This window comes from Arachis hypogaea, chromosome 1, assembly GCF_003086295.3.
Source record: "Arachis hypogaea cultivar Tifrunner chromosome 1, arahy.Tifrunner.gnm2.J5K5, whole genome shotgun sequence".
Lineage (NCBI taxonomy): Eukaryota > Viridiplantae > Streptophyta > Magnoliopsida > Fabales > Fabaceae > Arachis > Arachis hypogaea.
The window spans coordinates 9,353,472-9,380,651 of NC_092036.1; the positions used below are offsets into that span (position 1 = coordinate 9,353,472).

At 33.1% G+C, this 27,180-nt stretch overlaps 4 protein-coding genes across 6 annotated transcripts; 2 read left to right on the forward strand and 2 right to left on the reverse strand.

Annotated features, from left to right (window-relative positions):
- Positions 1-675: 675 nt before the first annotated feature.
- Positions 676-4,369, reverse strand: LOC112795303 (zinc finger BED domain-containing protein RICESLEEPER 2). The gene is made up of 2 exons (XM_025837242.3): positions 4,232-4,369; positions 676-3,024 (listed from the first exon to the last, which is right to left on the reverse strand). Exon 2 carries the CDS (start codon positions 3,013-3,015, stop codon positions 1,027-1,029), a length of 1,989 nt encoding a protein of 662 aa, XP_025693027.1. The 5' UTR covers positions 3,016-3,024; positions 4,232-4,369; the 3' UTR covers positions 676-1,026.
- An 89-nt stretch (positions 4,370-4,458) lies between these two features.
- On the forward strand, positions 4,459-7,061 carry LOC112795310 (large ribosomal subunit protein uL14mz). Its single transcript, XM_025837250.3, has 3 exons — positions 4,459-4,663; positions 5,939-6,030; positions 6,509-7,061. The coding sequence occupies exons 1-3, from the start codon at positions 4,630-4,632 to the stop codon at positions 6,887-6,889; spliced, it is 507 nt and encodes a 168-aa protein (XP_025693035.1). The 5' UTR covers positions 4,459-4,629; the 3' UTR covers positions 6,890-7,061.
- Positions 7,062-14,229: 7,168 nt separating this feature from the next.
- On the forward strand, positions 14,230-16,419 carry LOC112710311 (HVA22-like protein f). Of its 2 annotated transcripts, none has more exons than XM_025763535.3 (5): positions 14,230-14,374; positions 14,958-14,984; positions 15,180-15,302; positions 15,855-16,104; positions 16,213-16,419. In XM_025763535.3, exons 1-5 carry the CDS (start codon positions 14,328-14,330, stop codon positions 16,237-16,239), a joined length of 474 nt encoding a protein of 157 aa, XP_025619320.1. In that variant the 5' UTR covers positions 14,230-14,327; the 3' UTR covers positions 16,240-16,419. The 2 variants fall into 2 exon arrangements, with proteins under 2 accessions (XP_025619320.1, XP_025618613.1); XM_025762828.3 differs by having other exon boundaries at positions 14,234-14,374; positions 16,207-16,419.
- Positions 16,420-16,500: 81 nt separating this feature from the next.
- On the reverse strand, positions 16,501-26,514 carry LOC112800525 (uncharacterized). 2 transcript variants are annotated; one of them, XM_029297400.2, is made up of 4 exons: positions 26,316-26,514; positions 24,743-26,147; positions 19,204-19,537; positions 16,501-19,125 (listed from the first exon to the last, which is right to left on the reverse strand). In XM_029297400.2, exons 1-4 carry the CDS (start codon positions 26,336-26,338, stop codon positions 16,700-16,702), a joined length of 4,188 nt encoding a protein of 1,395 aa, XP_029153233.1. In that variant the 5' UTR covers positions 26,339-26,514; the 3' UTR covers positions 16,501-16,699. The 2 variants fall into 2 exon arrangements, with proteins under 2 accessions (XP_029153233.1, XP_029153231.1); XM_029297398.2 differs by having other exon boundaries at positions 16,501-19,537.
- Between the last annotated feature and the right edge of the window lie 666 nt (positions 26,515-27,180).

Sequence of the window (27,180 nt, forward strand, 5' to 3'; positions counted from 1 at the left end):
ACACTCAAACAAACCTAAATTTCAAATTTCAACTTCTTGCATTCACATCCAAAACCACCATGCATGTTCAAACTTCTTAACCATTTACTCAAACTTTGAACAAATTTTATCAATCTTTCTTCAAAATTATACTAGTGTAAGTAGCACCAATTTGATTACTATACATCAAGAAGTGATTTGATTTTCCTCGCACAAAAGGAGTGTACCCTTTTTAATTATGATCGCTATTTCCAAGCAAGAGAGAACCTCATGCAGTTGTGCCTATTTGATTCCTATATTCGAATTCCCCAGTCTATAAGTGACTATGTTAATTGCTATAACCTTTTAGAAATGAGATCTTGTAAATATGATACAAGTCCTAAATTTATTTTAAGAGTACAAGACTTTTTCCTTTTTCACTTTAATTGTTAGCATATACAATTCTAAGTATAATTCAACAATTTAATTAAAAGAAAAGAAAAGATAGAATAGTTGCCTGTGCCATATCAGAACATTTAGAATAGAATACACTACAATTTATAATCACAAAAAAATTTAACAGACAATTATGATCAGAAACAAATAAACTGCCCATAAAAGATTGGGTTAGTTGGATAAACCTATCTATTTTGGATAGTTCGTCAGATAATTTTGTCGGATCCTAAATTCAAGCCTCATTTCCAAACAAAAAACAAATTCAACAAAAGGCATTCCAATACTCCAATGCATAAAACTCCCACCTCAATCCATCTGGAAAGGGTAGATATACATAGCCCTATCTTAGCAAGCAAATAGGTTAAGTTTCTTCTAAAAGGGACACGAGGTTTCAACAAACCAGAGGCACAGATTGCTAAAATAGTAAACAAAAATAATGTAAGCTAAATCATAAAAATCAACTTGCTTAAGTTGAATACGGCGGCGGACTAAACAAAAACCTGATATAGGATGAGGAGAATCAAAATGGGGAGTTAGAAGATCTAACTTACAATGGGGATACTTAAAGAGGGGATTTGGCATGTACATTTTTGAATGCAGGGAAAAGCAATTCTAATTTTCCAGTTCACTTTGTATCCAATCTTGTGAACAAACCAAAGCCTGGACTGTAGCAGGATTAAGCGAGCTCCAATCACGATCAAGGACTCTTCCGCTGTTGTTATATGCCAATTCTGGCACAACCTTCGACATTGGAATTCCCAGTATGTTTCGCGCCAACATGGATAAGACTGGATACCGGGGAGTGTGAACTTTCCACCAATTTAATATGTTGAATTCAACATTACGCGGAAAGAGTGGCTCTTCTAAGTACTTCTCTAGATCCGATTTTACACCTTCGCCCTGAGAAGTTTCATGGAGAAATTTGTCGAACCCCATCAGTCTATCCCGGGAGTCCTTAGTGGAACTTGGTAAGCAAAGTGTCCCACTGCCAACCTGCCAGGCCAAACCTTGATCATGAGAAGCTAATGGGGAGCCTATTGAATGTTCATCGTATAGAGCCTTCACACCCTCAAAGACCTCTTCGATGCGACCGGGAGACATGCTACCATAGATTTGTGGGTAGTAATAATCTAACAACTTCATCTTAAATCTAGGGTCTAACATGGCTGCTACTGCCAACCCTAAGCTACATTTCTCCCAATATTCATCAAACTTGCTTCTCAGTCTCAATGCCAAAGAACTGATACATTCATCCGAGTTCTTGCACCATTCATTCAAATTCAACTTAACATCACAGAGTTCAGGAAAATATATATTCGCTGTTGGAAACTTGCTCCTAGTGAAAATTTCAATGACATCAACAAAAAGCTTCAAGTAGCTATTAACTGTGCTGATCCTCTCCCACTCTACATCAGATAAACAGATTCTGTAGGATGTGTCATTTTCTTGCAGAAGAATGAAAACATCCTTGAATTCTAAGGCAGCTTCAAGCATTGAATAAGTCGTATTCCATTGCAAGGGATTATCTAGAAACAAGCACTTTTGACTCAGGATCCCAACTTCTTTAGCCATCTCGTTAAACTTTGCCTGCACAGTTTGTGAACTTTTAGTATAGCGAACAATTTCTCGAATCTTTTCCGCTATTTCACTCACAGCTCCCAAAGCATGTTGAGCCATGATATTAAGAACATTTATAACACACCGTATATCAAATAGTTGCCCATTACAGTAAAGAAACCTGTTTTGTGAAAGCCTCTCACTGATTCTAATCGCAATGTTATCAGAAGTAGAACAACTATCCAGTATCAAGGAGAACAACTTGCGGTCAATATCCCAATCCATCAGACAAGTCATGACAGCTTCTGAAAGCATGTCTTCAGTGTGAAAACGATCAACCCTTATAAAATTTAATATCTTCTTTCTTAACTGCCATGATTCATCAATGTAATTCGCTGTCAAACACAAATACTCAGCATTCCCGCCAGCAGTCCACTCATCAACGCTAAGGCTGATTTTCCCAGGTAGTTTGTCTAACATCTCATTCATCTTTTTTCTCTCTTTCTCATATATCTCAATACAATCAGCCTCAACCCTATTCAATGTCACAAGCTCAAACAACGGCTGTAGATTCTTTACAAAAACTCTGAAACCAACATGCTCCACCATATCCAATGGATACCCATGTAGGATGATCATGCGAGCAAGATCAAATCTACTCCGTCTTTGATCAAAGGTACTAGTTCCAGCATTGACAGATTCATCTTTCAACTGTGTCTGCTCAAATTTAATATTCACAAGGCTAAGGGTTTCATCTCTGTTCTGATCTTGACCCAAATTGAAATTTGCAATTGCAAGAGTCCCTTCCTTTCTCTTCTCTCTTGAAGTAATGAATTGTGCTACGCCATGATTAGATCTTCTCTGACACCTGATCAAATGGTTCCTTAGATGTGATGTCCCACTGGAACTTGACCCGCTCAATTTCTTTTTACAATGCCTACAGATAGCTACACAGGTATCTCCTTTTTTTATCCTATCAAAATCATTCCATACAACAGATTTCAGCCTACTAGATTTGACAATGACAGCATCTGACATATCCATCGCATGAACCTGGCAAAAAGGCAGCGCGTTAAATTCAAGTCAAACATTTTCCATTTCGGAGTGTAAAATATAATGAACAGGATAGCGTATTGGCACAATCCAGTCTGTGTAAACGCACGTGTGCTCAAACTGACAAAACCGCAATGAATATGATAGCTTATTAGCATATACGAATTATTATTTATGTTAAAATAAATAAATCAATATATTATTTTAACTCTACTATAAAGTATATATAATTTGAAATTGAATAAAACACGAAAATAAGATAATGCACATTCTACATTTCCAAAAGGAAATAGTGATGAAATGGATATGTTCATGTATCTTTGACTTCTACGTTATTATAAAGAGATAATCAAATATGGAAAGGAATGAATACAAAAAGTAATTCATTCATCAGCTTCTACAAAATATTGATAATAATACTGGAACTCAAGAATAGGATATTCGAATTTGCATTTCCCATAAGTATATGTAACTGAAACTCAAAAGCAAGCTTTAAGAGAACCTCTCTCCACTCAAAGTTAAATACGGGGATATTAAATTTTAATTTAGTTCCAAACTGATAGGAGCCAGTTGAAAAACAAGATTTATATGCGGAAAAATAGACAATTAATTACTTGTCTTCGCAGTTCGTAACACTATCCAATTGTCGCACAAAAGGAATAACTTACTATACTATTCAATAAGCCTAGGTAGTTGTTAATGTAACAACTCTTTCTTTCCAATGGTTAATACTGGCCAAGGAGGAACCCATTGGAATAATACCGCAACACTCTGTATTTTCTCGCCCTAATTTCAGTCCACTAGCTCAATGATATCATAAACTCTTATTCAGTGATTATATATTAAAATTTAAAGTTTCCTCAAAAACTAAGAAATGTCATAAATTTTCCAAACTCTCTATATGTATATACGATAAACTTTTTCTCTTTAATATTCTCAGCTCCAAAGAATATTTAAAAGAAATACAAAATTGAAAATTAAAGGCAGCTAAACCTAAAACAACACTGCAGTTTTCAAAATAAACATAACTGATAATACAAAAGCACACCAAAAAAAAAAAATCTGAAGTTTCGCAGGCGTTCAGTGACATGCAATTCTCTTATACATGCTTCGAAAATCAAACATCGATCAAAAATTTTTTTCTTCTACAATCAAACAATGCTACAATTTTCAATAACAGATAAGAATCTTGTGAGGCATGTCGTACCTTGTGGCGGGAAAATCGATGTCCCTGTGATTGAAATTTTGTTGTGCCCTCCGAAAACCCTAATGCAAAATGAGGAAAGCAGAAAAATAAAAGAAGATAACAGCAGCTCCGCTTCTCGGTTTTAGTTAAGAGTTGAAACGCAGCGTTTCAGTGTAATGTACCAATTTATATATTTAATTCTCAAAAATTAAAATAGTAAATAAATAAATCCTTTTCTTTTGTTCTTTGGGCTTCAGCACCTTCATTTACCCCAAAAAAAATAAAAATAGTAAATAAATCATAAAATAAAACGACGTCGTTTTGACGAAGGGTTTCGTTAAACCCTTTTCTTCGTCGGAGATCTACACTCTCTGCAGTGAAGTATTCAGTATTCAACTGTGAAGAATAGAATTTCGAAGATGGCTGCAAGCTTCGCTTCCAGGTGCTCTCGTGGTAAGGTTAACTGTTTCGTTTACAGTAACTCACTTGATTCTTCTTTTTCTTTCGTTTTTGCTTGAATTTTCTTAATCATGTTATGTTTCGTTCTATGAGCTTCAAATGATTGTTTTTATTATTTAGATTCATCATTCATGTCTGAGATAGAGCGCTGAAATTTCGTGTATCACAGAAAAAATTGAATTTTTTCCCAACTGTTAAGTTGCAACTATGTATTAGTTTCCACTTCAAGTTGCTTAATTTTACGGTATGCAGTTTAGCTTATTAGAAGGAATGGAATGACAAATTCATATATGCTGCCTTTTAGCTATGAATCTTGAAACTTGTGACAAGTCACAGGATACTATTCTATTATTCTTGAACTTGATGCTTAGGCATAGGGCTTCTATGGTTTTAGAGTTAGAGTACGATCTTTCAAATTTATATAGTTGTTGCTGTTATGATGTTGTGTGTTTCAAAATACTGCTGGCTCAACTATTAGTTTTCTTGGCTTAATGCATTATTCTTGTTGGTTTACATCGGTTGCTGCTAGTAGCTCATCACTATTCGACTAATCTCTGAGCTCATGACAACTGTTTTCATTTGTTTCAACATTATCGTTTCTTAGCAATTGATTTTAGCTTAGTTGTAACCTCCATTTGCAGGATTTTGGTAGGTTTAGTAGTATACATATGGTTATTATGGTTATATACATGAGATGAATATCATTGAGATAGTGAAAGATACTTGACGAGGATTTAGCCTCTGAGGTATCTGGTAGGCCTTCACATTCGAAAGAATGGAACCTGTGTTTCATTTACTAATGAAATTATTTAGTCATTGAACGTCGTTTTCATTATGATTTATGAATGGAGTGGCTTGTAGTTGATTCGTACTGGTTCATTTCTTTGGTAACCAACCAAAAGTGAGTCATGAGAAGGATAATATGCTTCTATGGGGAAAAAAAAGCTTGCAATTTATCAGGGAAGCGTGCAGTTATTATGGACACTTTATAGTTTCATATTGTATAATGATTTTTATTTCTTAAAACATGAACTCCTGCCAATTTTGTATATTTGCAATAATCTTTTCTTCTTCAACAACTGCATTTTGTATATTTGCAATAATCTTTCTAACTTCTTCTTGATATATGTTGAGCTCACATCCATGCCACTGCTATAATCCCCTATCGATTTCCTTTTGCAATTGAAGCATGGACTGAATATATTCAATGATGATGTATTTATTTTCACCTCGTCATCTTTTCTGTTCCATGCATAAAAACCAAACTAGTGAGTCGTTCTCTGTTCGGTGGATTAAGCAACAACTCCCCTGGTTTATTTACCACATCACATGAGATGACATGCAGCAATTCCTTTTCTCAGGTTAGTATATATGAACTTGGCTTCTAGAGAACAAAATAGTAATGGTAATTTTTCCTTGTACTGCAAAAGTACCAGATATGGATTGGTGACTAAATTTGTTTAGTGACAAGATATGCATGTTATTATGAGTAATAAGGGCCTGTTTGATTTCTTTTTTCAATCTCTATTTTCATTTTTAGTGTATTTTGTTTTTAAAATTTTGCGAAAGAAAAGTGAAAATAGGAAATGAAATCAGAAAATAAGATTCTATTGTTTTCTTCTTTTTATTCATGAACTGAAGACACTAAAAATGAAAACATAGACCAAACAAGGAAAGAAGAATCCACTTCAACCGATATGCCCTTAGGCACGGCCATACATAACATAGAAATCACACTCAGAAAGGGTGGACAATTAGCTAGAGCAGCAGGCTTAACCCGTCCTATAGTATTCGATATGCATCCTTGCTTACCAAAAAACGCATCCCAATTCCTTGCAGCTGCAGCAACAGCGCACCTTCATACAAATGAGGACCGTTCTCAAGGTCGCAGACAACTCGGGGGCTAAAAAGGTCATGTGTATACAGGCTCTGAAAGGTAAGAAAGGAGCGAGATTAGGCGACACAATAGTAGCATCCGTGAAGGAAGCACATCCTAATGGAAAAGTGAAGAAAGGAAAAGTAGTATATGGTGTGGTTGTGCGTGCGGCAATGCAAAGGGGGCGATGCGACGGCAGTGAGGTCAAGTTTGACGACAATGCTGTGGTGCTTGTTGACAAGCAAGGCCAGCCTATTGGGACCAGAGTTTTTGGACCTGTCCCTCATGAGCTGAGGCAGAAGAAGCATGTCAAGATTCTTACCTTGGCAGGACATATTGCTTAAAGGAAAAAAGGGTTATCCTTCAAATTTTTGTTATGATTCTTACTTTTATCATTCATATAATTTGTATCTTTTTGTGTAAGGTTAAGGTTAGGATTTCATTAATCAATCTATGAGGAGAAAAACAGACAGATGTATTGAAAATTTTCGAATCAAATAATAAGATGTTTTTATATGGTTGCTTTTTCGGTTATATGATTTGTTGACAGCACAGTATAAATATATCTAGAAGGAACTTTATCTCATTATCTAATCTAATATCTAATACTAAAACCATACTATAATTTAAGCTTTGTAATTCATGGTTGTCATCCATTCCGCATGCAAAAACATGTATTCACATGATGTACATTGAATTTATATTGATTTCAACCTTGAGTCAAAACTAATTTTAATATCTATTTAAAAAAAAATGTCATTTAAATTCACCAACCAAAATCACATTGATAACTTACTAAAAATTACTCAATTAAACATAACATGTTTTGACCAAAGAAGAAAAAGAAAAAACCGTACCATGATTAGATATTAATATTACATTGCTGTGTTTGGACACTTTTGGTAGGCATACAATTTTTTATTTTTCATTTTTCAGCTTTTAACATTGCAAAACATTGTGAAAGTTTACAAACTAAAATAAATGTGGATTTAGACAATTATAAAAATTCAAAATAGCATTTCTATATTCTTCGCCGATCATAAACCCCTATGTATAGCAACGTCATTCCCTCTATAGCTATGTATATCAATATTAAGATTATGAAAATTGCTCCATGTATACTAAAATTTAATCACTAAATTAATCATTATGTATTTCTATGTATTTATACATATTGATTATATATTTTTTCAACTAAATAATCAATTACAAAAATAATTAAACCTGTCATAGTAGAATAAATAAATTTCAATAAAAAATAATCAAACTTGTTTAGTTGTATGTAGTATAAATAAATATTTTTTATAAGATACAAAATACATAATTCTATAGAATTTTTAATTGCATTAAACATGATTATATATATATATATACCTTACCCATATAGCACGCAATTCCTCAATGGGGTGTTGTACTTGTGCATATATGATTCTTTACCTAGCTAATTCAATTTATTTAAAAACAATCAATATTGTTAAATTGAGATATCGCTCCAAGATGAATGCGATATTTAATTTATAAACTTACTTAACTAGAACAGTTAATAGTATACATAGAGATGATTTTAAGACCCAGATCAATTGGATGCGGACTTCAAGATATATTTTATTGGTTCGAATTTGTTACTTTTATTCGAAATTATTTTCATGTCGTCTTCTTGTTATGTTGTGTCACCCGACTTGCTCCGACCCAAAGATATTTTTTTTATAATAAAAAATATATTTTAGAATGAAATTAATAATGTCATATTATATTTTTTATATTTTAATTAATATTTTTTTATATTATACGGTATTATTTTTTTAAAATAATTTATTTTAGTATAAATATAATATAATATTTATTAAATTTAATTTTTAAAAATAAAATTTTATTATTTTAATATATAAAAATTACAACTTTGTATATACTAATTTTATATTTGATTAACCCGGTTTAACACAATTTATTTTACCGGATCAAAATGAAAGAATTTTGCAACAGTAACTTTGATCGTAGAAGAATAGAAAGAAAGAAGGGAAAATCGAAAAACTAAAGAATAGAAAATATTGAATTTAGTTTCAGTAAAACAAATGAGTCATCCTCTCAATAGAGTTTTCCTCTTTACTTATATAGCCCTCTTAAAATCAAGACTAGTTCTCTAATTATCATAATTAATCATCCTTAATCTCAATATTCCCCTCTCCCCTCTTAAACTCGAGCTTAGCCTTGGGACAATTCACAGTTTGAACCTCAGTCTTTCAAATGTGGAGGCTGTCAAAGGTTTAGTAAGAAGATCAGCAACCTGGTCTGTCCCTGGAATACGCATAACCTGTAACTGTTTTTTATTTATCTTGTCCCTGATTAATTGTACTTCAAGCTGGAAATGTTTAATCTTGTCATGTAACACATGATTTGCCATTAACAAAACAGTGCTTAAGTTGTCACAATATATTGTTGGAGCAGTTTGAAGCTTGACATCCAATTCTTCTAACAAATGCTTGAACCATTGTACCTCAGCTTCACAAGCTGCTACACTCTTAAATTCTGCTTCTGCAGAAGAACAACTTATAGTTGGTTGTTTCCTGCACATCCAAGAAATTAAGTTAGCCCAAAAATACACACAATACCCTGACACCGACTTTCTATCTTCTAGATCAGCAGCCCAATCTGAGTCTGCAAATTCATATAATCTCATATCATCGCTTATGTGCAGGACTAAACCATGATGCTGCGTGCCTCTCAAATATCTTAACACCCGCTTTGCTGGCTTCCAATGAGCCAAGAGGGGAGAATACATAAATTGGCTAATTTTTGCCATAGTAAAAGAGATATCTGGTCTTGTGATGCATAAATATTATAGAGATCCTACAACAGTTCGATAAAGTTTTGGATCTTCAAAACTCTCTGAACTTTCCGACAACAATTGTAACGAAGAAACCACAAGGATTAGCATAGAGCTAGCTTGAGCCATCCCCAATTTTGACAATAAATTTGTAATATATTTGATTTGTGAGAGATACAAAGTTCCATTTCAATTTTGTAAATCTCAATCCCCCAAAAAATAGCTTAAGTCACTTAAATCTTTTAATAAGAAAATAATGTCCAATTTCTTAATCATGTCAGCCACACAATGTGAATTATTGACAGTAATTATAATGTCATCCACATAACAAAGAATATAAATAATTGAATTGGTATATTTTTTGATAAATAAAGAATTATCAGACTTGGCATTATTGAAACCAAAAAAGTGCAAAGTGGTGCTTAACTTAATGAACCACTCTCTAGGAGCTTGTTTCAAGCGGTAGAGAGATTTATTCAACTTACAAATATGTGTGTTAGACTTTTCTTCAAAGCAATCGACTGTGATATGTAGATTATTTGATGTAAATCCCCATTCAAAAAGGCATTGTTGAAATTAAATTGCCTTATCACCCAATTTCGAGAAAAAGTTAAGCTTAAGATTAGTCTAATTGTTGTAGGTCTAATTATCAGACTAAAAACTTGTTCAAAGTCAAAACCTTCTTCTTAGTGAAAGCCTTGAGCCACTAACCTAGCTTTATACTTGTGAATGGATCCATTAGGGTGTCTTTTAACGGTAAAAACTCATTTGCAACCTATAATTTTTGCATTTTCTGGCTTAGGCACTAAAGACCAAGTATTAGTTCTTTGTAGAGTTTGAAACTCTTCTATCATCGCCTCTTTCCAACAAGGAATAATGATGGCAACATGAGATGTTTTAGGAGGTTGTTCATCACTAGTTTTGGACCGAATAAAAGAAAAAAATACTTTTGGTTTAGACGAACTTGTTTTAGACCTTATCATCATAGCATGAGTATTGTGAGGAGTAATTGGTTGTGAATGGTTTGATGTTGTAGAGGGTTGAGTGTTAAAGGATTCTATAGGTGGAAGAACAATGTCTATACCAGAAGTGGGTTGCATTGGGCCTTGTGGCTGTGTTGGAGTAGGATTGTGGCTAGAACCAAAAGCATCCGTTAATTTATAGCTTGGATAGTCATTAGTTGTGACAAAAGAACACCTTTAATTGTATGTGAACTAAGTAGAGTGTCTTATTCATTTAAGGTGCATGAATTTTGATGAGTGACTGAAGTGACATGTGAAACAATAGTAGAAATAGGGTACTTTGAAAAATAAAAAGGACTATATGCATCCTTCTTAGTTTAGTCAAGCTCATTAATAACAGATTTAGAGGGAAATAAGTCAGAATAAGAAAACTGAGATTCATCAAATTTAATATTTCTAGTGATATATATTCGTCAATTGAGTGATAGACATTTATAGCCTTTGTAATTAGGGGCATATCCAAAAAACACACACTTATGAGATCTATAGTCTAATTTATTCTGATTAAAAGGTATAAGAAGAGGAAAACATGCGCTACCAAAGATTTTGAGAGATTGATAATCAGGTTTCTGTTTAAATAAGACCTCAAAAGGTGATTTTTTTTGACAAAATAGGAGTGGGTAACCTATTTTCAAATAAGTAGCTGTAATAACAGTTTCATCCCAGAAAATTTTTGGCATTTGAGCAGTGGATAACATGGCTAAACTCATTTCTATTAAGTGTCGATGTTTTCTCTCAGCTCTTCTATTTTGTTGGGGGATATATGGACATGAAAAACGATGTTGAATACCTTCTTGTGCAAGATATGTAGAGAAAGCTTTGGAAGTGTACTCACTTCCATTATCTAACTGTAAAGCCTTTAATTTGCAATTAGTTTGGTTTTCTATAAAATTTTTATATTGAATGAAAGCTGTAAAAACTTGAGATTTATGAGAAAGTAAAAAAGTACATGTATATATGGAGAATGCATCAATAAATGTAACATAATACTTGTAACCAAGATGAGAAATAATGGGAAAGGATCCCCAAACATCCGTATAAACTAATTGTAATGGTGAAGTGTAAACAGTTAAAGAATCACTATATAGAATAGAATGCATTTTAGCTTGAACACAATTTTTACAAAGACTAAACTTCTTATTATCAACACTGCTATCAAAGAGAATGTTACATTGTGATAGAACAAGATGTACAATTATTTTGGTGGCAGTGTGTCGTAATCTCTTATGCCACAAATCAAAAGAAGGAAGAGATATAGAGAAAGCTTTTGGACATGAATCTATTTGTGAATAATAAGGGACAACAATATTAGAAAACTGATATAAGACTCCTTGTCTAAAACCTTGTAGTAGAACCTTCTTGGTGAACTGACATTTAACAAGACAATAAACGGCATAAAATTCAAAATAAACAAAGTTATCCTCAGCAAATTTAGATACAGAAATCATATTCTTGGTTATATGAGTACAGTAAATTAACTTTTGTAGAGAAAACCATCTTTTAGAAGATAAAAAATACAAAAAAGAGTGTCCAATATTAGATATAGAAATACATGTTCCATTACCTATTTGCACTTGTTCTGGCCTGTGTATTCAAATAATGCAATCAAGTTAGATTGAGAAGAGGTTACATGATGAGATGCACCTGTATCGAGATACCAAGCTGGATCAAAGACAGTAGATGGTGCAGCAAAGAATGCAGCAGGGTTGTGAAAGGTATTTGTAGGTGGAGGAGGAGTGATTGCAATAGAATTCACTTGGGTTGAAGTGGAAGTAGTTGATGAAAGAGAGTTGTAGTTGTTCATTCGAGTGTTTTGATTTTGTGATGGTGGGAGAATCTGTTGATCAAATCTATGAAAATAGTGCCAAGCAATGTGTCCAAATCGGCCACATTTACTTGGCATTAAGGTCGTGGTTGTTAATAAAAAGACTTGCCACCTCTAAAAGGTCGACCTCCACCTCTCCCCCTTCCTCTCATCGGATTGCCTCTCACAGTATTTGACATAGAAGGAAAAGAACTTTGAGCAAAATTAGCTTGTATAAGAACATTATCTGGTTTTCTGAACTTATTCATCATGTCATCATGAGTCAATACTAGAGTTTGCACTTCACAAAGACTACATTTTAGGTTTCACATTGATTGTGATTAAAAGACTTCGATACTCTTCATTTAAATTCTCAAGAATAGCCTTTACATGTTTCTCTGTCGAAAGAGGGTAACCTAAGGCTGCTAAAGAATCACGAAGGCTTTTAATTTTTGAGATATAATCTTAAGCAGACATACCATGTTTTTTGACCAATTTGAGTTATGCTTTGAGTTGTTTAACCCTATACTTGATGGATTTCTCGAAATATTCTTCGATCTTTTTCCAAATTTCATAAGTAAAGATGCACCCAACCATTTTACTTTTGAAATCAGAATCCATAGATGCAAGCATCCATGAGCTGAGATTATAGTCGTTCTACCTTCATTGTTTGAATTGTTGAGATTCAATCCCAACTTGCTGACTTGCCATGGAATCAAATTGAGGAGGAATTCGTGTTGGATGGAGATGATCTTCAAGATCTTGTCCTCGAATTGTAAAAAAAGCTTGCTGTTACCAAGTCTTGTGATTATTTTCACCAAGTTTATCACTAATCGGGTGAAAGGATTTTTGATTGAAGAAATTTGGAAAAAAATTGTTGATAACAGAAGAGGAGAAAAGAGTGTTATTGGAATTGAAATTGGTAGAATCTTCATTAGGAGAAGCCATGAATCAAACACCTGTGACTCTTGATACCATGAAAGGAATTTCGCAGCAGTAGCTTTGATCGCAGAAAAATAAAAGGAAAGAAGAGGTAATTGAAAAATTAAAAAATAAAAAATATTGAATTTAGTTTCAGTAAAACAAATGAGCCATCCTCTCAATAGAATTTTCCCTCTATACTTATATAACTTTCTTAAAATTAAAATTAGTTCTCTAATTATCATAATTAATTATCCTTAATCTCAACACAAAATAGATTCGATATCTTTTTAGAACTAAGTCCAAATCTAATTAAATCTGGTCAGGCCAGTCGCCCATGAACACCCACTTGGAATTGGGTATGGAATTGGCATTAGAATTAAAACTTGCCTGATTTTCTAGTTTCAATCTTTTATACTTGAAATGATGAAATTTAATTCTTTTACATGTAAAGAATTGAAAAGTAACTAAAATAAAATTGTATTTCAATTATTTTTCAAATAGAAGTCATGTGAATTACACGGTCTGTTCAAAATTATATAAGTCTTGCGAAAAATGGTCATTTTGCCATTGTTAAAATCAATAATTATATTACGTATATACAAAAAATTAATTATCAATTAACTATTGCGTATAAAAATATTATCTTATTATAAAAAAGTTTTATTAGTGTAAGTGAATATATAAAAATATATAATATGTATAAATATATATATAATTAAATATATAATACCTGATTTTTAGTATGAGTGAATAACTTTGTAAAACGGATTATTGTAAAAAAAAAATATTTCGCTTTTGGAAGAAGAGATAAGATAAGGAATAATATACATAATCTCTTGAATATATATACCATTAAAGATTTCAAAAGTCCACATGCAAATCCCAATCTTTCTAACATAAAATAAATATATAATATATATAGGCACCTACGTGCCCTAACCCTTTCTATTGCTTTGCTTACATATCCATTAAGCTTTTATATGGTTCTTAATTAATTTCTTCCCATTAGAGAAAAGAAGACTTTTGTGTCGTCTCATAAACATTCTTTGCTTCCTTCATCAACCAACTTGCACTTCAATATAAATAGATACCCGATAAACTACTTGAACCAATTAGTGAAAAGCTGCATAGTATAACTCATTATTATTCAATCTAACTTAGCTTCCATAAAAGATCCTTTGAATTATTGAATAACACATCTTCATATCATGGGCGCTCTTGGAACAGTTGTAAGAAATTTCTACACAATAGCAGGGTAAATATGTAAATATATGCATATATCTTTGTTATTCTCATATATCTACCAACTTTCATTATATTTCATTTTTTTAGAATCACTACTTCTAATAAATTTGGTGAAAACTCAAGTACAGTTGACTTCACGTGAAGTTGGTACCTGAAAGCTATTAGATGATTTGAATGAATTGACTAAATTTTTATCTAACGACTCTCAAATATCAGTTTCACATAAAGTCGACTTCACCTAAGTTTTTACCAATAAATAGATAGGGCAAAGAAAATTGCCCAATAAATTAATATGGTAAAGGAAGATTATTATAAAAGAAAATTATTATAGACAAAGCCATATATGTATGGTTTATTTATGATAGAGAGCATATACATATATATGGAATTTTCCATATATATATATATATATATATATATAGTCAATGCTTAGGTTTTGTTTTGTTCTTTTTTATTTAATTATTTGTATTGTTTAGCTTACAACGATAATCCTTTGCGATACGAAATATAATTCCACAAACTTTTGTATATGTAGTTTGATGGTTAAATAATTACATATATAAGTTTTTAATTTTGTTTTTCATTTTTGACAGGCCTGGAGTGATGCTTCTTTATCCCTTGTAAGCTAGTAGCTAGTTGCCAATTCTTAATTAACTTTATGATTTTATGACTAATATATAAATAATATTATTTTTGCTCTACGTTCATATTCATTCCTTCTTATATATAGAAGTTTGAAAGTAGTGCAACAATATTTATTTTTGGGGTGTGTCAATATAATGACATATTTTGTATGAGTAAATATAATATTACAGATACGCATCAATAAGGGCGATTGAGAGTCCTTCAACCTTAGATGATCATCAATGGCTAACTTACTGGGTTTTATACTCCTTCGTCGAACTCTTTGAGCTTTCATGTTATAATATTCTAGCATGGTACGTAGATATATGTATATTATATGATAAGGAATTTACATAAAAATACATGCATGTACATATACATATATATAATATTTGAGTATTAAAAGTAGTGGATTGATAGAATACCATATTCTAACCTTTTCAAAATAATAATTGATTATTTGATAAATTAAAATTGAGGTATTAAAAATGTTATTTGCACATGAAAATCAATTACCAAAATTAATCACGATGTATTTATATATAAATACATATATAATTTAATTTATTTTTAATATTTATTCATTCTACATTGATAGTTGAATTTAATGTTGATTTTGGTGTAAATTGATAAATACATCTTGATGCAGTCATATCTAAATACATTAATTTTTTAATGTGCCAACTTATTAAAAGTAATAGTATACATAGTGATATTATTTCTTTTTCCTTGGCGTCCATGATTAATGTCCATTTTTTACGTACAAATATCATCATTAATTATACCAAAACCAAGTTGAAAATTGAAATACCAAATAGATTTCTATATGTGGCTAATAATAATTGAACATTTATTATATTATATAGGTTTCCCATATGGCCATACATGAAGCTTGTGTTTTGCATTTGGCTGGTACTGCCAATGTTCAATGGTGCTGCTTTTATATATGAGAATTATGTGAGGCAATATGTGAAGATAGTAAGCTATGGAAGTTACAAGGATTCAGATCAAGACAAGAGGAAGGACCTTCAAATGTTGAGCATTGATGCAAAAAAATCTGTTGAACGCTACATAGAGAGATATGGTCCTGATGCATTTGAGAAAGTTGTCAAAGCTGTATGCTATCAACAACTCTAATTAAGTACATATGTTTGCTTCATTATAAAGCTTATCTATATTTCATCTTTTAATAATATTTTCCCATTTCTTTATTCGAAGTTGCAGGCTGAGAAAGAAGCTTGGAGGCACTGAAGATTGATTTAATAACCAAGTTGATATCTTATTAGGATTTTATAAACGTTGTGTAATCATTGCTTTCGTTGCATGTGTTATTATGCACAAAAATATTATGTAATCCTTAACTATACTTTGTTTAAATTGCAACAATCTTGAGGTTGATACTTTAAATTATATTATATATAGCTTCCACAATACTATACTTTTCACGATAGAATATATTATGATTGGTATAAAATAAAGATAACAAATTAAAAATAAAGGTAAACATAAAAATGAGACGAACCAACATGGAATTCGCAAAATAAGATAAATTGTTGTCTTTGCAATAAAAGCTAACATGAAGGAATAATACTTTGAATGAAGATGAATATCTAAATATAGAACTGATAAATAATGTTTCATTGGATATACTATAATGAAAAAAAAAAGGAAAAAGAAAAAGAACCTGATGCCATAAAATGTTGAATTAGGCCTAAAACCTATGCAATTTTGTAAGTCTCCTCCGAAGTTCAAGATCTCTATCACAGTCAGTTGTCGCAGTATTTGGAATGGCAGAAGAATTCATTGTTCTTGTGTAGTTCTGATCCATGTTCTGAGAAGGTCTTAGAATGGAATTAGCACCAACATGACTTGCAGGGTTCAGATTCTGAGTTTGATTCTGTCTTGAGTATAATGCACCATTCAATTGGGAACCAAGTTCAACAGCTCCTGCATTTCTTTGCAACCCTGCACTTGAGCTTCCTCCGGTCGAACTGATCATGCGGCCAAATGGGTTTCCTTGCACTGCTATATTTTGTAACTTGTTAGGCCTTATAAGATCAATGAAATTAGAAGCTGGTCTTTTCCTGGCATTTGTGTATGGATGATGATTATGGTCATGGGTAGTAGTCATGATACCATTCGGATTCACTCTGTCAGCGACCTGAGGTATGTTTATAAATCCACTATTTACTGCAGAGTGTGGTGATTTGTTAAGGGGAGTAACTGGAATATATGGAGGTTGAGCAACCATTGGTGGTGGACAAGGATCAGGAGGATACCGAAATTCTGCTGAATGGTTCCCGGCCGGTGTAGTGAAATTGTTTTCCCGTGTATCTTGAGGAAAGCTTCTAGTAGCAGAGGTCCCTGGAAGCCTTTCTGTTGGACCTAACAACCATGGTGGGAAAGTTGTAAAAGTAGCACTTTGCCTCTGAAACAACGATGTTTTTGCCGGTTCTTCAACACCTTGGTGCATTAAAGGAAATTCGGACGCTGAACTCGAAGCATGATGATGGTGCTTATTCCTGTCATTCAGCTCAAGTTGGGGTAAAGGAGTATGCTGAGGAGATGGTAGTACTTGAGACTTAAAGCTGATGTGTGATTTTAGTTTGGCACCAGACGTAGATTGCCACTGCAAATTAGAACTAGAAATATTTTTGTTGAGTCCAAGGTTTCCTTGTTGGCATACATGATTACTTTGAAGAAATCCAGAGCCTGTACCAGTCATCAAAACAGTGCCTTGTAATGATGGGTTACTTTGAATTAACACATTCTCAGGTGGTGTTTGTGATGAATGTGAACCAGAAGCCCGATCCAGCTTAGAGCATCTTCCCAATAAAGAATTGTCCGTAGCAGCATGATGCTCAGGATAATGCCTCCTTCTGGATTCTTCACCTCTCACAAATGTTTGTTTCTCTTTGTTGCTCCCACCAATTAGAACATCTTTACCCATCAATCTCATTGTTGGTTGGCGGGAAGGTCCAGCACTCGGTGCAATAGGTCCTGAACTTTCTTTTGGATAAATCATTCCATTTCCCATGTAGTTAGGCGTCTTGTCACGTTCGACGGGATAGGATCTGGCAAGATTCAAACCTGGATCAAGCAGCTGAACCAAGTGACCGGAACTCCTACTATCAGAATTTTGCTGGAAGATGTTTGTTCGGCTACTTCCATGTAACTCTGTAACACCTAACCTGGCTGGATAATGTGGAAATGGATTTAGCCTATCTTGAACCGTCTTCTGAACCACATTCCTGGCACCAATGCTTGAATGTTGTTGGCTATTTTGATGGGAAGTTTCCTTCATAGGTGCATTAAAGTAACCTTTTAATATGCATGATTTATCCGGTTGTTGATTCATCACTGCTTTTCCGCTGATGGAATTGGAACTGAAATTGATCAGCTCACCGTGAGAATTGAGTGGCAAACCAATAAAGTTCTGGTCCATGAGATTTTCTCTTGCATTTGCTTTTCCCTGGCCAAGAAACTGGTTCGAGTTATCAGACATATCTGCATTAAAGATGCTAAACGATGGTCTGCTACTTAAAGCTTTGCCATTATTACCATTGTCGCCATAATTATGCGGTTGAAATTCAGGCCTCTCATTTGCTTTGTTAAACGAAGTAGAATACGAGGATGAAGGCCCCAAAAATGTCCTTGTATTTGAATTCGAGTTAGAGTTCAAGTTCGTAGTGGCGGATTTAATAGTCCTATCCTCCATATGATCCACGAATTTTCTAGTGGAAATGAAAGCTTCAGATTCAGGCACTTGCGTATTTACACCAGAAACCTGTCCTGTTTGAACTGCAGGAAGAGATCTAGGAGCGAAAGCATATGGAGAACAATGCAGTGGAGTTGTGTTGCCTCTATCAGACTTGTCATGGAATGCCACGTTGGATGGTGATGATTGACCCTTCTCTGAAATGTGCTTTGATTTCTCTTGATTGGTACATGGCTGCAAGAAATTCTGTGCTGCAACTTGACCAAGAACATTGCAAAACTGTTTACTTTCAGCAATAGGGCAAACCTCCTTGCCTTTGTCTTTGTTAATGGCATTATTGTCATCATTTTTTTTGGCCTCCGAATTCCGAGTTGCCTCAGCCTCACTTTCAGAGCAATGCTCATTTGCAAATGAAGACTCTGATGCATCCGAAGCCAAGTTAGTAGCAGTTTCATCAAATGAGCTTCTATCTTTTGGGCCAAGTGTATAATCCTTACCAGAGAATCTCACATGCTTGTCTGAAGTTGGCACTTGAATATCACAGTGGCTTTCTTCTTCGGTACCTTCTTGAACATTGCAACCACCACTTGAAGTATTTCGAGAGATATGTTTGTGATTCTTGAGTATGCCACGAATGGGAGAGACTGCTTTTTGTAGCTTTTCAACTGAGTCACAACTTACTTGTTCCTTCTTTTCTTCTGGTAATATCTTCAAATCCAATTTCTTTTCATGGGTAAGAGAAGCATCAATGACATCAACTTCAACATCTACTCCTTTTTGTTTTGTGGATCTTGTTGCTGATCTTTGCACCTTGCTCTTAGATGCATCTTCCTGAGACTCGAAGAAAACTAACTTAAACAATAACCATAACAACAATAATTGCATAATATATATTAACAACTGAATAATGCAGAAAAATGATGTGATAGCTAGCTAGTGAAGGTCTCTCAACTCTAACAAGAATTGCAAACGGATGGAAAAGGAGAGGAAAAGCTTAGGTGACTCAATGGAACTAAATTTTATATAACGAATAGGACTTAAAAAAGAAAATACTCTACGCAAAAGGTTTGTCGGGGAAGACTTGTGAGCATGCTTTGATAGAAATTTTAGTCATTCTCCTGTATTTTATTTATTTTGTCATGTAAGTTGTAGAAAGTATTTGTTTGGAAAGGTAATTTTAAATTTTTATATATATAAGTTACAAGAATTTTATATTTAAAATAGTGTTCAAACTTAAAAACTAGATGATAAATAACTCATAGGATACTATAGAAATAGATTTGTGCAACAAATTAAACAACTAATTACCACCACCTTTTAGATGAGTAAAGTACAGGCCCTAAGACACATTTTGTTATTCATCTACTTCCCATCTTTCTTTGAAATATAAACTCTCCTGTCCTATTCTAGCAATTCGATCTTCTCATTATTATTATTTTGTTCTTTGAAGATCAAAATATTCTTTATTTACTAAAACTTATATAAATGAATTTCTATATAAAAAAGAACGTGACTAATAATAGTATACTAAGAGAATATATATTACTAACTATAATTTGTCATAATTATTTAAAAAAACGTATTTTATCTGCAATTGATTTTATAATATTCATATATAATATTTTTAGTAAAATAAGGGAAGAGCAATGCTAGGGCCAGCAATTTTTGTGATTGTTAGCCATCAAATAGCCATCAATGATGATTTGATGGTGTGAGATTGGTGTGAAATTTCATCCAATGGCTCACATTTCTCTGCTGGTTACATGCTGGCCAAAATTCACTAAAATTGCTGGCCCCCTAGACTTTTTCTTCAATCTTTACATGTTCATTATTTTACTTCCTAGAAAAAAAAGCTATCCTTAATTAAGTAATAGTTATATATGTTATTGAAATATTTATAATATAAAAAATGAATAATAATAATAATAATAATAATAATAATAATAATAATAATAATAATATGATTTTCTTTTGAATTTTATGTAAAAGAATAAATATTAACAACAACAACTATATGATGATTATTTTTCAGAAAAAAATTGATATATATATTAAACTGAACTATTCTTATTCCCTTATGAAAAAGTCTAGGGGCCAGCAATTTTAGTGAATTTTGGCCAGCATGTAACTAGCAGATTCTACTATTCTAGTTTGTTTTTATTTTTCTTATTTGATACGGGAGTATCGGACGGAGTAGGTTTTAAAAATACAAGAAAGCAAAGTGTAATTAAAATGTGTGTCAAGAGAGAGGGGATATATATTTTACTTTTGGGAGAGGATAGAGACCTCTCTATAAGAAATAATAATGAAGTATTTATATATTTAATCAATAAAGAGATAGTTTTGCTGATTTTACTGATGAAAGAGAATTGATTAATTAATTTTATAAATATAAACAAAAATAAAGAAATAAATAATAATAGATGTAATAATACTAATAATAATAACACGTAAATATATATACGTTATAAGACAATTTTTCTTGTCGAGAAAAAGAAATTTAATATATTTTTTGTTTAGACAATTATAATATCTAAAATATTTTAACTCATTACGACGATACATAATGAGAACTAAAATATTTTATTTAACTTTCTCATCATTTAGATGTTATAACCTTTTTATTTATTTAATTAAGTAATATACATCTCTATTAGTATTTTAATTAACGCATATTAAAACCAAAGGATATATCAGATCTCTCTTTATTTAAGTATTATTTCTTCATTATTGGAGTTAATTGTTATCATTATTCTCTTTTCTTGAAAAAACTGATAACCCGGACTAGTTAACCTCTTTTTTTTTTTAATGTCCTGAAGCGTTTTTTTTTTCAAAATAAAATATGAAAGATTTACCCTAAAAGACAATTTGTACTAGCTTCAATCTTATCAACTTGTTATGTTTATAGGAGTATATATGTATCATGTATGCACCTACAAACATGAAAATAAAACAATTATGATAAAGTCATTCTGAATTTCATAAATTACAATTATTAAATATAAAGTGAAAACTCAGGTGCAGTCGACTTCACATGAAGTTAATACTTGAGAGTCGTTAGATGATTTAACTGATTTGTCTAAATTTTCATCTAATAATTCTAAAATATCAACTTCATGTAAAGTCGACTTCCTCTGAGTTTTCACCTAAATGTAAACTTTTCCCATCGATTCTTAGTTAAAGTTTTAGAATAAAGGAATTCGTCAATATTAGAAAAAGTTTCCAACTATAAATTAACCCAAAAACAAAAAATTGAAAAGAGAAAGGTATCTTTTAAAGAAACGGAGCAAAAGCAATTCCTTAACAAACAAATTACTGGGATATTAAAGCAATACTAAAGAATTTTACTAAACATCCATTGAAAAAGGCCTACTAAAGAGAGAGGATCATAGGGCAAATGCATGAATAGGATGCATAAAGAATACTTTAGCCCGTGAAAAATTTGAGGCCTTTTATCTACGAAACACTACATACATATCATGCACTACCTCTATATAGAAACTGTGTAATAATAATGATTCCTATTTCCTAGCCAAATCGAAACAAAAACATTATAATCATCATCAGACAAAGTTGGAATATAAAGCATTAAGGGAGATTAGCCTAGTGACATCCAGAAAACTAAGATTTGAGTAGAGACATTCTCCTAACGTAAGACCAGTAATAATATATTTTTTTTCCCTTTTAAAGGCATGCTCAAAAGTAGTTCAGTTGACATTGGTTAAATTATGGATGAAAAAAATGGGAATATATAATGAATTAAATATTATCAAAGTTGGTGTTTAAATAGTCACCAAAATTTTGACTATGTACTTAACACTCTTGTTGAACCAATAAAACCTATCCATGGAATTTCACAATTTTAATGTGATTAAATTGATTTTGGAGTACGGTCCGCTCTAGGAAAAAAAGATACCACTAACCAACATCTACAATATTGTGTGCAACCTTCACAATCAGCTCCTTAAAGTTACATATTTGACAACTTTTACTCATTGGTTTGGTTGCATCTAAAAAACAACGCTAGTTTAAAATAAAATGGTTACTATAAGTAACCAATAATTTTTTTGAACAACATGAACAACTATTAATTAAATTAAAATACACTATATTTTTAAATTATTTATCTAAATCTTAATATTAAAATAATCATCTGTACACCTAGTGAAATAAGCATCTGATATATCTATTATTTATATTATTTAGTATTTTCATTGTCTACCTATATTTTTTCAAAGAAAAAATATAGATAACCAACAACATTTTTCAATAATGTGTGAACAATGTGAATTAATAGAATTAAAAGAGTAAATTAATCTTAAATTTAATTAATAACATTAAATTAGGGTATAGTATATTTTTATTTAATTAGTGGTTATTTATGTTATTCAAAATGGTCATAGTTTATCTACCACTTCCACTTTTCCAAAATAAAATTCACAAAATACAAACTAACTTCCTTTTGACTAAGCGACACATATACTATAAGAGCAAATTAACCCACCATAGACTAAAACAGTTTCAGAATAAAATCAGACAAGTTTCTCATTCACGTATTATTATCACACATAACACCAAATTAGAATCATTATATACATAAAAGTGTAGATATATCCAACACTAGCATCAGTACCTCCCTCACGAGTGCATAAAATAATACACTTTAGAGTAGAACTCCACCTCCATAATGATCTAATATCACTCCACTAAGACTATAACCAAAATCCACCCAACTATAAGGAGAATTACTAGCCATTAACTCATTTTGTTTGAGATAGTGCACTTACTAATTTATGATTCACCTTTGAAATTATACAAGTTTTTATTTCAACAGTGTCTAAATGTTGAAGTCGTATAAATCATCAATACAGTTCAGTATATATCCCAAACGAAATGGATATGATCTCCCAATTCCTAATAGGTGGCTACTCCAATGAAGATTTAATGATTATCATCATGTGAAGATACATCATTTTGACCATTGGATGATAGATTGTAGGGCTTGATTTGATTTGAAGTAAAAGTGTTACTTTTATTTAAAATGTTGCTAAATAAATAAGTTACACTTTTTGAACAAGGATCATCATGAGAAGATGTTTTTGCCATCTTCATGGGAGTAGTTGCCTTCCTAATATACCCCAAACAAATTCAAGCACCTAATAAGTTGTATGTTAACCTCTATCTGCTAGAGTTAGGTCAGAAAAGCAAGGCCAGCCATAAGATAATGAAATTATATGAATGTTTATCTATATATATACACCATGCCCATGATGATGGCCCCATGTATGATAATTACCCTTTTCAAATTATTTGCTAATAGTGACGGGGCAGAAAGAACCCATCATCATCAGACTCAGTTACCTTCTTCCACCTCTTAACACATGACCCATGAGTGGCCCCTTCTATATAGCTATCATATATACCTGTCCTTCCTAAACAACTTCCAGCTGGATCAACATCCCAGCACCACACCATCAGCCCCCCTTCTCTTTTCCATTTTCTTCTGAATTCTTTCTACCTATTAAGACCTTTACCTCATATATATACATTGTATTTCTTAATTACTTTTGTATGGCATGCCAAATTCTCTATTTCATATATCAAATTCTCTCTATTTAATAACAAATTACGTACTCCGAACTAAATGCATGTCCTTTAATTTCCCGTGTACCCAACTCTCTAATAAGAAATAACCATGTTTTATCTTGTTTTTCTTTTCCTGAATTTTAGTTCAGACATAAACTCACACTATGATAGTCATCAATCCAATTTAATCTTCCACATATAACAAAAGTGATGCTATCTCTGTTACCTAGAGCTTCTGTTACCAAGAGACAAGCAACACATACAACACCAAGAAGCTAAGATATAATTTAAAGCTAATATTTTATGTTTTAAATTCCATTAATCGCATCGTTGGTTGCCTCCGATCCATTAAGCTCAAATTAAAATCAAGGAACTAGCATGCATAATAACGATAAAATCCTATTATTTCATGTAATGTAAACCATATATATGTACATACACGTAGCGTACCTTCGTTGCAGCGAACTCGTCGTTGAACAAATTCTTCTTATTCTTCCTTTTCTTTTTCTTCGGCTTCTTCATTTTCACCATCTTACTCTTAGTGCTCAGAGGTACAAGGCAAACGCGCTTTTGAACCTTGCTTTTCTTCTTCACCATTATCTTCTTCTTTTTCTTCATTGGGTTCTTCTTTGTATTCTTCTTTCTCTTACCTGCGCCACGTTCCATGTTATCTTCTTCTTCATCTACTGTAGCATCCACTGGTGCGTCACAGTTTCCAGTGTCGATTTGCGGCGCCACGTTGAGAATCTCAGTGAGGGAACGCTTCTTTTGCGTTTTAGGCTTGAGATTCGACCCCAGCTTCTTCCTTATCTGCCACCGCTCTTCCCTCATCGCTTGCGCGAGGCAACCGTCGATGTGCGCGTTCGCCGCAGTCACCGTCGCCGCCTTGAAAACCCTACAAACGGGACAAACCATCTCCAATTTCTCCTCCTCCTCCTCCGGTGAAGACAACGAATCCTCCGACACGGTATTCGTTTTTCCTCCTTCCGATCTCATTGATTGGCTGCCGCCACCAGTGGTTCCTTTGGATCTCAGCTCCTCGAGCCGCCGTGAAAGCCACCGGAACTTCTCGACCGTGACGGATACGTCCTCTCCGAACGGCCAGAACTTCATCTCCGTCTCGATTTCGGGTCGCTCATTCTCCAGCTCCTCCTCTTCCTCCTCCTCCATTAGATTCTCTTCTTGCTCTAGCTTTTCCTCTTCGTCTTCAACATTGAAAATCTCGGCGATGTAGCGCTTCTTCTTTGGCGCTTTTGACTTTGACTTCAATTTCGACATCTTCATCTGTCGCCGCCGCCGATCCTCCCTCAGGCATCCGTCCATGTGCACGTTCACCGCCGTCAGAGTCGCCGCTTTGAAATCGCCGCACACCGGGCAAACCATCTCCAATTTCTCCTCCTCTTCCTCATCCAACTTCTCCGATTCTCTCTCGCCGTCGTCTCCTTGACATGCCGTCTCCACCACCGCCGGATTCTCCAATTTCTCCACCTCCTCCTCCTCCGGCAACTTTTCCGATTTCTCCGATTCCCTCTTGCCGTTGTCGCCATGAGATACCGCGTCATCCACCGCCTGAATCTCCAATTTCTCCGCCTCTCCTTCTTCCTCCTGCGACGGTGACTTTTCTGAGCTTTTCGATTCTCTCGAAGCTGCAGCATCCGACGGAGGATTTTCATTTTCCTGTTCTCCGGAGGCGATGCGGTTGGATCTGAGCTCAGAGTCGTCGTAGTGGTCAGTGGTCCAGTTGGGAACAGTCATCGGCGGAAGCCATGAGCGTACTTGCTCTGCGGTTGCGTCGCTGGTCGGGAAGGGCCAGCACTGGAAGACGTCGCGCGACCTCATGATAAAGGCATAGCCCCTGCGAAGCACCGAATCAAAACCCACACAACAAAACCAGAAGAAAGAGACAAGAGTTAGTTACAGTCATAACAGTCACCCTACTCACTCATAAACCCAGCTAAAACCAAAATAAAATAAAACAAAACAAATGAGAAAATTAAAAGGAAGATGAAGCGTAGATAAATGCCTTATTGAGAATGCTCGAGACATGATCCAGTGAGAAAGAGACTATGAAGCTGAAGAAGAAGAAGAAGAAGAAGAAGAAGAAGTGGTGGTGGTGATAGAAGATCAGAAGAAAAAGACATGAAGGAAGAGAGAGAGAAATGGTTTTGGATTAGAGAGAGAGAGCTAGCTGCCGCTGTGTGAGTAAAGTCGTCAAGTAATGCGAATATTTCAACTGTACAACTAATTTCATATTTATACATTTAACTTAATTATTTAATAAAATTATTCCTCCGGGAATTATTTTATAATATTAGTTTTTAATTACTTCTAATTATAGTCAAATTTATCTATAATATGCATTTTAAGTAACTAATAAATGATAACGAATAATGTTAGGGAGATAATAGTATAAAATTATTTTATTTAACATAATTTTTATAATTTTATATATAATATCTATAAGTATATATTTATTATATTTAAAATTATTTATTTATTTCAGTAATAATTAAAAAATATAAAATAAAAAATGAATAAATTAAAAAAAGTCATAGTTGCCTTTGATTCTCAATGTCTGGATGACCCCAAACATTTTCGTTTTCTTCGTTGTTCTTTCTCTTTAGACAATAGAAAGGTGAGAAGCAGAAATTCAAAATAGTGTGTTTAAATGAAAGTTTTATTTTTATTTTACTTTTTCTATTATATAATATTATGTTTGTGCTTATTTCTTAAATAATTTATGGATAAAAAGGACATATATATATATAAAAGAAAGTGTGTGCATTCGGTCGTCACAGAAAGTCACTTCTTTTGTAACTCTCACCAAGCCACAGACATGCACACTTAGTATCTACAGATAGATTTTTTTAAATAGAATAAAATAAATA

Coding starts and splice junctions, on each gene's coding strand:
- LOC112795303 (XM_025837242.3), bottom strand. CDS start 3,015: ATGGATATGTCAGATGCTGTCATTGTCAAATCTAGTAGGCTGAAATCT.
- LOC112795310 (XM_025837250.3), top strand. CDS start 4,630: ATGGCTGCAAGCTTCGCTTCCAGGTGCTCTCGTG. Junction 4,664..5,938: donor CGCTTCCAGGTGCTCTCGTG/GTAAGGTTAACT, acceptor AAACCAAACTAG/TGAGTCGTTCTCTGTTCGGT. Junction 6,031..6,508: donor GCAGCAATTCCTTTTCTCAG/GTTAGTATATAT, acceptor AATTCCTTGCAG/CTGCAGCAACAGCGCACCTT.
- LOC112710311 (XM_025762828.3), top strand. CDS start 14,328: ATGGGCGCTCTTGGAACAGTTGTAAGAAATTTCTACACAATAGCAGG. Junction 14,985..15,179: donor GTGATGCTTCTTTATCCCTT/GTAAGCTAGTAG, acceptor ATAATATTACAG/ATACGCATCAATAAGGGCGA. Junction 15,303..15,854: donor TGTTATAATATTCTAGCATG/GTACGTAGATAT, acceptor TATATTATATAG/GTTTCCCATATGGCCATACA.
- LOC112800525 (XM_029297398.2), bottom strand. CDS start 26,338: ATGTCTCGAGCATTCTCAATAAG. Junction 26,148..26,315: donor TCTCGAGCATTCTCAATAAG/GCATTTATCTAC, acceptor GGTGCTTCGCAG/GGGCTATGCCTTTATCATGA. Junction 19,538..24,742: donor ACGAGTTCGCTGCAACGAAG/GTACGCTACGTG, acceptor TTCGAGTCTCAG/GAAGATGCATCTAAGAGCAA.